The sequence below is a fragment of the Neophocaena asiaeorientalis genome, unplaced genomic scaffold, assembly GCF_003031525.2.
Source record: "Neophocaena asiaeorientalis asiaeorientalis breed wild unplaced genomic scaffold, Neophocaena_asiaeorientalis_V1.1 scaffold118, whole genome shotgun sequence".
NCBI lineage: Eukaryota > Metazoa > Chordata > Mammalia > Artiodactyla > Phocoenidae > Neophocaena > Neophocaena asiaeorientalis.
In genome coordinates this window covers 2,018,006-2,029,096 of record NW_020175528.1, presented here as the reverse complement: position 1 = coordinate 2,029,096, position 11,091 = coordinate 2,018,006, and the positions used below count along the sequence as shown (strand labels likewise).

Below are 11,091 nucleotides of genomic sequence, written 5' to 3'. Positions count from 1 at the left end.
CTCCGACTCACCAAAATAAAAACCCAGCAGGAATCTTACTGTGTTTTTTAAATACGCAGTACATTAGAGCCTTGGCATCCTAAGGGTTGCATCCCCAAACCTTTGCCACCAAAACATATCAAGATCTTCATGGATCCCCAAATTTACACACATCACCCGGACACATGCTTTCCTCCATAAAATGTACACAGGACAGAGAAGAGAGAATGACAAAGCCCCGCAGCTTTGCAGGGCGGGACGCAGGACTAGCCCAAGGTGCCCACTCACAGCTACGATTATGTGTATTTGTGCCTCGGCAAAACCCCCGCCACCATACGCCATGGACCTTCGGGGGGGCCCACGAAGAGCTGGAGCCACAAATGCCAACAGCCGAGCTCGAAGGGCAGCAGGCGGAGGCCCCAGCTCTTCGCCTGCTCCGCTCCCACCTAGCTGCCTGGGCTTGCCCTGCTCCTCCACTTGTTCAGACTGCTCTCCCCGGGCCTCCTCACCCACCGCCAACAGCTCCACATGGGCGACCTCCCAGAATGTGCGCTGGGTACTGCCTTCGGCCTTCGGCACACTTAAGCCAGGTGGAGGGGCCGTCTGTGTGAGCGGCTGCGTGGATGCGTGAATGAAGGCAGCACCCACTGGACCACCTGAGCCCTACACGGCGTGGCAGAGCCTTCCCTTCTCTTTCTTCACCCCGGGCCCCGCTGCACCGCCCGATGGTTTAGCTCAAAGTCCACAGAATCCCGATGCTCTCAGCTTTGCTCCTCCCTTTCGGGGCCAACACCTTCATCGGAGCCACTCCCAGCCTTTAACTGGAGGAGGAAGGTGGCCCCGAGTTGTCTTTCAGTATCAGCCTCCCACCGGCCCCTGAACGGGCAGCACCCACATTTTGTGTACATTAGAAGCCCCAGGGAGTTCTCCTCCCACAATTCTGATTCTCTGGGGAGGGGCACAAATGTGCTCTCTTTCTGGTTTTGGAACACGCGTTTTAACAGACGCCCGTGGCTGCTGTAATCAAGGGGCTCAGGAGACCGCTCTTCTGCAAACACTGTACCAGACTGTGGTCTTTCCCAGACAAATCTAATGATATGCTGTCTCCCCTGCTTCAGTGGCTCCCCATACTTTCAGGATATAACACGGTGATGGAGGTGGCCTAGGCCTTTGCCCAGCTTCACAGCTACCCACCGGTGACTAACCTGGTCCTGCTCTCTCCTGCCCTGCCTTTGCACACCCACCTCCATCTGCCAGGAATGCCCTTCCCAGCTTCCTTTTTGGACAACTCCAACTCATCCCTCAAGGCTGAAGCTCGGATGTCACCTCCTCCGGGAATGAGTCTTCCCTGACCTCCTACGCTGGATCAGCTTCTTGTCCCTCCTCTGCCCATGTCGCCCTGTCACGAGTCATCTCTCATTCATGTTATTTAACAAACACGCATAGAGTGATTATTATGTGCCAGGAACTGTTCTAGGTGTGTTATAAATATCCTTTACCAACCCAATGAAATAGGAACTCTCGTTATCCCCATTTTACAGATGAGGAAACCGAGGCACGGAGAGGGTAGGTAACGTGCCTGACCTCACACAGCTGGTAGGTGGCAGGACAGGGACTCGACCCAGGCAGTCTGGCTCTGGAGTCCACGTTCTTTCCCACTTCCTCGTGGGGCTGCCTCTTTCCTGTCCTAGCATATTGTACACTGTGTTCCAAGTATCTGCTCGGGATTCTCCTCCACCAGACAGAGAGCTCCTGTGGCTCCTAGGTGATGAAACGCCCAGCCCTGGCCCGGCACACAGTGGAACGTTTGCTGAAGGACAAAGTTATGCAAACTAATGGCACTGGATCAACAAGGAAAGATACAATTCCCAAAACCTCAGAGTCTGAAGAGGTTTTAAATGGGATCAGGTCCAGGGACCTGCCTACTGTCCTATTCTTCACAGAGCGATGCTCCCGGGTGTGCACACAGCCCGCTCCACCTCCGCCGGACGATGACGTTCGGGAAGCTTCGCTTGATGCTTAACTAAAATGTGTCTCCCTGGCCACCAGGCCACACAGAGCTGGTCTCACTCCTCTTGCAGATACTGGATAGAGATAGGGCTCTGCAGATACTGAAGACAGCCTTCACTCTGGCTTTCACTTTGGCAGGTTAACCCTCCCCTCTTCTACCTGGGGATCTGCGTTTCCAGTCCACCTTGGACATCTCCCTTAGAAACGTGCTCTGGTCAACCAGGGCCCTGCCCAAGATACACGTGCCCAGTGTAGACTGACTCCTATCACGGCCAATGAACTCTGATCAAAAAGAAAGAAATGCATGATATACTGTTTCAAAAGCTCTCTCCACAAGTGGCTGAAGCAGCCTTTGGGACACCAAGAGCCCTGGATTCTGGTGATGATATATCATGACAGGACTCTACACTGACTGTGCTTCCCCGAGCCAAGGGGTTTCCCACAAAATCTCCGTTCTCACGCCAAGGTTTCAAAGGAGCAACAATGAACTCCATTTTACAGAAGAAGGAATAGAGGCTCCAGGAGGCCACACCTGCCGAGGGCACACAGCTGCTAAGTGTCAGAGCGGCATTCAAACCCAAGGCTGTGGTTCCAGGGTCTGCGGGCTGAGCTCCTGCCACGCTGCCATTTTGGGAATGGTGGTTGGAACGTGGTGAAATGAGCACAGGATAAGCATGAAGGAAAGGGTGGGTCGCAGCAGAAAATGGACAATTACAAACGAGCAGAAAAAGCAGCAAAATAACGAATCATCCACAGGTTTTCATAACCCAGTGGTCTTTTCCTGTCGCACTGAAGGAGTCCCTCAATTTGAGAAGTTATTTTTCCACTTGTACACATTTTAACTAGAATAACTAATGATGTATATACCTTACTTGTTCCCTTCTTCGATTTGAATATCGGGAATTTCAGAATCCCTCTATTTCCAAAGTCAAAAACATCAAGGACTTGAAAACACAAAATGAATGATTTTCATTAGTGTCTACTACCATACAGGGAGTCATCACTACCATTTAAAATAAACGTAGTTTGAGAAACTATGAACTGTATTTTAATCTTTTTTGTATCCTTTCCCTACCACCTCTACCCCGACAGTGTAGAAAAATATCTAACACACATAAGCACTTAATAAATATATGTGGGTTCACATACACACTTTCTGTACCGAGAGGAAGAAATGTTTTTTTTTAAACAACCTGATTTTTTTCATTGTAACCTGGGTCATAACTTTCTCATATTCAAAACATCAGAAAAAGAAAACTATCAACAAGACAAAATAAAATATACAATCATTTCAGAAAACAAATAAAACAATATTGTTCATTTAAAACATGAGAAAACCAAGTTCTATTTGATTGTCTCAAATATATCACCTAAGACAATTATATGTGCTAATCCGGTATTCAAAAATAAGTCAAAAGAAATGGTAAAGAAAAAAGTCCATATATTTCAGGGTAAGGATGAAAATATAAGCGTTACTTAAGCAGACACCTTTGTATTACGAATTAGTGCAGTTTCTTACACCATAATAATTAGCAACCAATAAAGCAACTAAAAAATAAAGCAATGTAACTCAATTTCCACACGAAAATAAATTCCAAAGTTACAGTTTACCTAGAAGCAGAAGAGCAGAAAGAATGTTCATGTCTTAACGTCTTCCCGAACTCCAATATATTCAAGAATAAAGACCTCAGACCCAGGCAGGCCAATTTACCCTGCAAAATTTTCCCGAAAAACAGTACGGCTGAAAAGCGGCTCTCCTAAAACAGAAGGTACTTTCAGAAGAGTTATATAAGCGAAACACACGGGCCAACTGAGTGATGCAGGAACCACCTCATGCAAGAGAAAGCCAGCAAACACAAGTAACCCACGTTCACGTCTCAGAACCTGTCAGGGTCTCAGAATAACAATCGAGGTTGATGGTAACATCCTACCTCTCCAGTGACAGGATGGAAAGTTTTTAATGAAAAGTTATAAACAACTAAATGAATGACAGTCCTAACACACTTTCTGGAAAAGATTCTTTTCTTTGTTTTCAAACAGTTTATTAACCATCTGGAGAACCTTTACACTTTACACAAGTATCTTCTCTTGACCTCTTTCCCTATTCTGGAAGGACAAAGTGAGTATTTTTAATTCTCTTTACTGTTAGAAGTGCCTGTCATATGCACTAGATGTGTGCATGGAATATGTCACAGATTGGAGGTGAAACGGAGAAACTTGCTCAAAGCCTCTTGCCTTCAAACCACTTATTCCAAATGCCAGGTCTTTCCCACGTCCCCCAGCACACTGAGAACATCCTGCTCTCACGGCCACCTGCCCTTCCTTCCATCAGGCAGACAGTGACGGCCACGCCACCTCCTCACAGAGATGCCCCAGGCAGTGATGGAGGCCAAGCCCTTGTTTCCCACCCATCGGGGTGAGGGGGGAAGTGGAGGGCAGGTAGATGGCAGCAAAAACACAATTGCCAGCATTGCCCAGATATTTTCTCGGCTTCAAGTACACAGAACCAGAAGGACAGGGAATTAGGGTCAGCCTGCTTTCCAGAGCAGGTGTAGGTTCATCCATTCACGTAAACATTCCTGAGACACCTCCCGTGTGGCTGGCAATGCCGGTTCCCGTGATAAAGAGGGAAACAGATGTGGGTGCTGCTCTCGAAGAGCAGACGGTCTTGGAGATGGAAAAGACACAAGAACTGAGAAGTATGATGCCGCACGGCTAGTGTAGGAGGGGAGCAGGTTCGGGGCACCCCGGAAGTACAGCCAGGAAGCCCAGACCCAGTTAGGGAGTCACGGAACATTCCTGAAAAAGAAAGGGCTGAGTGAACCATGTGGAGGAGAAGATGGAAGGGAGGTGAGGAGGACAGGCCAGGCAGAGGGGCCGGCAGGATCTGGGCACAGAGCACAACCTGCATGTGGAGAGAATGCCAAGCCACTCGACAAGCCTATGGCATAAAGTTCAAGGTGAGAGAGGGGCCCCATGAAGGCAAGGGGCCTCCCGGGGACCCACCACTGAAGGGTTACAACCAACAAGGTACCAGACCAGATCTGTTATTTGAGGACAAACTCCCTCAGGGAGCAGTGGGGCATATAGATTTGGGGCCCAGCCTGAGCACAGGCTCCCAGTGAAGGGCAGAGTACAGGTGGTGAGGCCCATGGACTGGCTTCCTCAGCTGTGCTTGCCATGTGGGGTTTCCCATGCACGGTCCCTGCTGCCCAGGGGCTGCGTTTGGTACTGGGACCTAATCCCCCTACCCTCCCTAATAACGAACACCCAACCCCCAAAGAACCAGCTGGTGGGCCAGGCACCTCTGCTGTGCGACCTGCACGAGGACACGAGCTGACCACTCACTGTCTTCGCCTTGGGAACCTGAACTAAAGATCCAGGAATAACCAGGGAGTTTAGGAATCCAGGGAGAAGCCAAAAACGCGTCACGAGGCTTAGTGATTGCTCTTGTTCCTCACAGGCACAGAATCACAGCCTCCCACCACTAGGGCCAACAATAAAAAGACTGGGGTGTTTGAAACCTCACTGTTCACTGCAAGAACAAAGGCTTTGGGACCTATGTGCTTCCTCCCCACGGGGCCTTCTATTTCAGAGAGAAGCACTCCCCCGGCCGGGACCCGCCAGCCCAGCCACACTCACAGAACTGAAGGCTGAGGCTCACGAAGGCCAGCAGCGCAGCCAGGGCCAGCAGCAGCACGAAGCGATTGCGGAAAAGCATTATTATTTGTTTTATCTTCTCTTCATGGTTTCACCTCGAATCAGGAACACATCCTGTGAAGAGAGGAGAGGTAAGAAACACGTGTTCCAAGGTGGAAAACCAAGTTTGCCAACCGGAAATAATCTAATTAGCCCCATCCTCCGGCAGGGAAGCGTGAATCCCCTTCGGAGAACATTCCTGCGCTGTTGCTGATGTCTTCGCCCCCAAACTAGCCCAGCTCAGAAGGTGCCCTTCAAATTAACAGGTGGGAACAGTCTGTGAATGCTTCGTTTATCTGACCTCAAGAGAGAAGGAGATTTTACAGGATGGCCCTTCCAAAGAAAAACGGACAGGATGTTTATTGAGCACTTACAGTGTGCCAGACGCATGAAGTCTTTACAAGGACCAGCAAATGCTCACCCCATTCTGACCCCCGACTTCTAAATCTTCAACCGTTTCTGATGAACACTTTGCTACGATGATCCTGCTTCTTTAACTTCTATCGTTACCCTGAATGTCAATCACTGCCTCATGCCCCACTTTAATGCCTTTAGGGACAGCTGGGCTGTGTCGAGGATCTGTTCCTACGCCAAGTAGGAACATCTGCTAATTAGAGACCTCCCCCGATCCTGGACCACTGGGCCTATTTCAGCTGCATCCATGGGTCTCCCTGCAGCCCCACTCACCATTCTAATTTTCTCTGACCATGTTAGAACTGTGCAAAAGGACTTTTAAAAAACGCTGAATGAGGCTCTAAATGTCCCTCCTGTGAAAAAAGTGAATGGTTGCTATGGGTTTTACCCCATCAGTCTTAGATACCAAATTTATTTCCTGATTCTCATTGGGGTTTAAAATAGAACTTGAAAAGCACAGCCTCTTCACAAAAGGTTCTTAACCACAGCAAGATTATAACAGTTATTTCAAACCTGATTTTAGTGGCAGAATCTTTTCCTCCTTCAAATACAATAGAAAAGCAATCAGATAAAAGCTCACCTGCTAATGCGGTGAGGACTGTACACCTCTATGAATATATTAAAAGCTACTGAATTATACCCTTCAGGTGAGTTGTTTGGTATGTGAATTATACCTCAACAAAGCTGTTAAAAAAAAAAAAAAAGAGCACATGTGCAGGGAACGACGCAGGAGCCAGAGCCCTGGGGTCTCTTGCTTCCCAGCTGCCCTCCCCCAACTCACCCACCTCCACACCCAGAGCCCTACAAGGGAGTTTGAGAAACCACTCCTTTAAAAGACCTGTCAGACTTTCTATCACAAGAGAACAGTGGCTAAAAGACTGACGAAAATACCCTTGCACCTCACAGTTGAGCCTGTACGTCCAGCGTCCGGCAACTCTGTTAACAAATGGATCCCAATTTATACCTTCAAATGAGCACTGCTTCTGTCCCTTTAGTCACTGCTCCTATCCAGGGGCCAGTACTTCATGTCCCAAGGTGATCTATCCTCCTGGGGACACTCACCTCCCTGCCCTGGTGGGGACTCAAAAGCCCCACAAGCTCTCTGGCGTTTCTGGCTAAAACAACACACAACCCTGGTTGATCCCACCCAGGATTTAATATATTTAGGACCCCAAATAAATGTTTTCTGTTTCCAAAACTCAAACTCCCCATGGCCTCCCCCTGGGGGTGTTTGCAAGGACACCCACAGACCCTGAAAGCAGCTCATCAGCATCTACACTTGGTGAGAGGCCAAGGCCAGGACTTCTGCACTGAACCCCCAAGGTGGCTGAGGTGACAGTGAGAGACAGGATGTGGGTCCATCTGACTGTAGCCCTGTAGCTGTTCCCTCTTGAGGCAACAAAGAGGGTGAAGCCTTCATGTGGACAAACCCCAATCCCAGATGTAAAGCGTCAAGCCTGGGTGGCTCTGGGCCGCTGATCCAGGCTGGCGAGTTCCTTGCCTGGGCTGTCTGGGAGTCGTCATAGTCTACTCTCTCATATCCTCGACCTTGGGGGTGTCCTCGGCAATGCTCATCTGATGGTTCAACAGCAACCGTCCCCCTCCCCGACCAAAGGAAAACAACCTAAGTCAAATTCAAGTCACAGTCTCTCTACCCCTCACCCTGGACAGGTTCTGCTGCCTGGCCAAGCTCCGCAGGGATGAGCACGGAAGGCACCGACATTCAGCTGCAAACACTGGCCAGTATTTCCAAAATATACCCCACCCGGGTGGAATGTCAGCGTTCCCTCGGAGCAGCCTCCCCTGGGCAGCTTCCAACCTTTGCTCCACTCCTCCGGGAACCAGGAACTTCTAACTTCTCAAAACCATCCATTCCCTTAGGATTCCCGTGACATGCTCTGAGGACAGGCTTGGTAATTTCTAACATGCAAGCAGAAAATCGAAGCTCAAGGGTATGAGGTTATTAAGTGGTGATGACAAGATACGAAATGAGATCTGTGCCTCTAAAGCTCTTTCTTATGCCTTACAGTGTCATCCCCACATGTCCACATACTGATTCTAGTTGCAACCCGTGTATCTACGCAGAACAAGTTAACTCTTGGCATGTGCCAGCTTCTTAGCTACCTGAGGACGGCTGGCTGCTTCCGGCTCACCAGCCTGTGGATTTCAGAACCCTCTCACTAACGCAGTTGTTCCCGATTGGATTTATTCTACTTTACAATGACCTTCTTATAAGGGGATCCTTTTAATTTGGGGAAGGTGAGTGGGGTGTGTGGATGGAGATTAGATCACAGAATGTGGAGAAGGTTCAGAGCAATGTCTCCTTTTGGGTGTCCCTGTTCCCCCCAAAATAAATATCCTGGGGCTTTCCTTCATGCCTTCCTGTCCCTTCTGTTATGCTACCACCTTCTTTTGAGGCTAATACCACCTTTGGAAGGGCTCCATTTCCTTTACACGAGCATCTTCAAGTGTTCCTGCCCAGCAGATGGCCTTTGGGGCCTTTCAGAGTTCTGTTAGGAGGGTTCTGCTTTTCTTGCTGCCTGAAGATGCTTCTCTGTGGGACCACATCAGCAGCACGTGCAGAGAAAGGGCACACGGCACCCTGGAGGCAGACAGAGCTGGGTCAGACCCTCGAGCTCGGCGACCGTGGGCCAAGTTACTTAATCTCTCCGAGACTCAGTTTCCTCATCTGTAAATTGGGACTAATTACCCGGGGTGTTGCGAGGCTAAGTACAATCCCCAGCGTATGGTAGACGCTCAAAAGAAAATGGCTGTCAGGAACTTCCCTGGTGGTCCAGTGGTAGAGAATCCTCCTTGCAATGCAGGGGATGCGGGTTCGATCCCTGGTCGGGGAACTAGGATCCCACAAGCCGCAGGGCAACTAAGCCTGCGCGCCGCAACTACTGAGCTCGCGCACCTCAACGAGAGAGCCCGCGTGCCACCAACTAGAGAGCCCATGCGCTCTGGAGCCCGCGGCCATGACTAGAGAGAGAAAGACCCGCACGCCACAGCTAGAGAGAAACCTGAGCAGACCGCGCACTCTAACGAAAAGATCCCTCTTGCCTCAACAAAGATCCCGTGTGCCACAACTAAGACCCCACGCAGCCAAAAAACATAAGGAAATAAATAAATAAATAAATAAAAATTAAAAGAAAATGGTGGGCTTCCCTGGTGGCGCAGTGGTTAAGAATCCGCCTGCCAATGCAGGGGACATGGGTTCGAGCTCTGGTCTGGGAAGATCTCACATGCCGCGGAGCAACTAAGCCCGTGCGCCACAACTATTGAGCCTGCGCTCTAGAGCCTGTGAGCCACAACTACTGAAGCCCGTGCGCCTAGAGCCTGTGCTCTGGAACAAGAGAAGCCACTGCAATGAGAAGCCTGTGCACCGCAACGAAGAGTAGCCCCCGCTCGCCACAACTAGAGGAAGCCCACGCACAGCAAGAAAGACCCAATGCAGCCAAAAATAAATAAATTTTTTAAAAAAGAAAGTAAATGGTAACGAAAATGGCTTCGTTACCTACTGATCTTCTGTCAGTTCACTCTGCTGCTTCCTCCCTCCTCCTGGGAAAGAGGAAGAGTTTCTTAACCTGTTTGCTGGCTCCTCCAGCTATGTGAGTGCTAAAATGGTCACCTGTTCTCATCCCCACCCGTCCCTCTGTCGCTCGCTCTGGTTCAGATGCCATCTTCAGCCTCTCACTGTGGGCCTGGGATGCAGCCTTGCTGCCTGGGGGAAACCACCCACCACTGATTTCTGAGCCTGGTGGTGTCTCTTGCTTTAGCAGCTCGGGAACCAGACTTGCCTCTTGGTTGCCCTGCATTTGGGTGTGGGTGGTGAGAACTTTCTTCTGGTGCTGGGCTGGGTCTGACCTTTAAGCACTTCCTGCCTCCAGGCTCTTGAGAGATTTTCCACCACACTTACTGACAGATGAGGCCACTAGAACTGCCTCTTTACATGAAGGTGAGTCACAGCCTAGTTCAGAGTCGTCTTCAGGTGGGCATCAGGTGGAAATAACTGCTTTTGCTAAGTTAAATCTCAGGCTTATAGACAGGTTTGATTTGTTGCGGTGACGGCCCCCAGTCTGTTCATGCCTTTCTGTGTCCACGGCCTTGTGTAGATGCCTCCCAAACCGACTCTAAGCTTGGACAAGGTATATGCTTTGGCCAATGGGACGACAGCAAATGAGCTGCAAATAGAGGCATGAAAAGTACTTATGCATTAGGGCTTGTCCTCCTTGGCTGCTTTTAGAACACCAAGACCACCGTGTGAAGACACCCAGGCGAGCTGCTGGACGATGAGAGACCACATGGGGCCAAGGCAAGCAGTCCTGGCTGAGGCTCTCTTCAGACCACCAGCCTGCCAATCACCACACATGTGAGCAAGGCCATCCGAGACCATCCAGCCCAGCCTTACCACCTGTAGATGCAGATCGGGAGAGTCAGCCCAGCCTAAAAGAACTGCACAGCCAACCCCCAGATCACAGCAAATATGTAAAGGTTTTAAGCCACTAAGTTTGGGGAGCTTGAGACCTGTAAAGCAAAAGCTAACTGATCCAATAAAGAGAAAATACCTTGGGTTTTTACCAGGAAATTCTAAGCCAGGGTCTAGATCCCTATATCCTCATCTTTTTTTTGCAGGCACCACATACAAAAGCTTCATCTCATCTACATTCTTCAATATGCCGAGGGCTTTTGGGAAAAGGAGATATATTTAGCTCCAGATTTAAAATACCGAGGATATGTTGGGTTAACCAGATGGCTGGGATCATATGACTGCCGTAGTGCTTTTAGGTTTTGGGCTACTGACGTCTCCACGTTATCTGTGGCTTTTCATTTGATGACACAGGCCTCCATCGAAGGACACGCACCGTTTCCCCTTGATATGTTCTGGGTTTCTGGTGCCCCTATCTTCTGACTCTCCCTTGGCAGACTGCAAATGGTAAATAATGGTCAGAATCTCATTACTGCCACTGTGCTAGGACCAGCCTGGTG

General features: G+C 49.6%; 1 protein-coding gene across 10 annotated transcripts in view; it reads right to left on the bottom strand.

Annotated features, from left to right (window-relative positions):
- Nucleotides 1-11,091, bottom strand: part of PXYLP1 (2-phosphoxylose phosphatase 1) — a 68,438-nt gene that overhangs the window by 26,472 nt on the left and 30,875 nt on the right. For 7 of the 10 annotated variants that reach the window (XM_024769053.1, XM_024769054.1, XM_024769055.1 and 4 more), the window contains one exon: nt 5,632-5,763. The exons of 2 other annotated variants lie outside the window; for them this stretch is intronic. In XM_024769053.1, the coding sequence (XP_024624821.1) occupies nt 5,632-5,710 (79 nt within the window). In that variant the 5' untranslated portion in view covers nt 5,711-5,763. Of the gene's footprint in view, nt 1-5,631; nt 5,764-8,530; nt 8,701-11,091 lie in introns of those variants that run through there. One more of the 10 variants, XM_024769061.1, reaches the window with a different exon arrangement.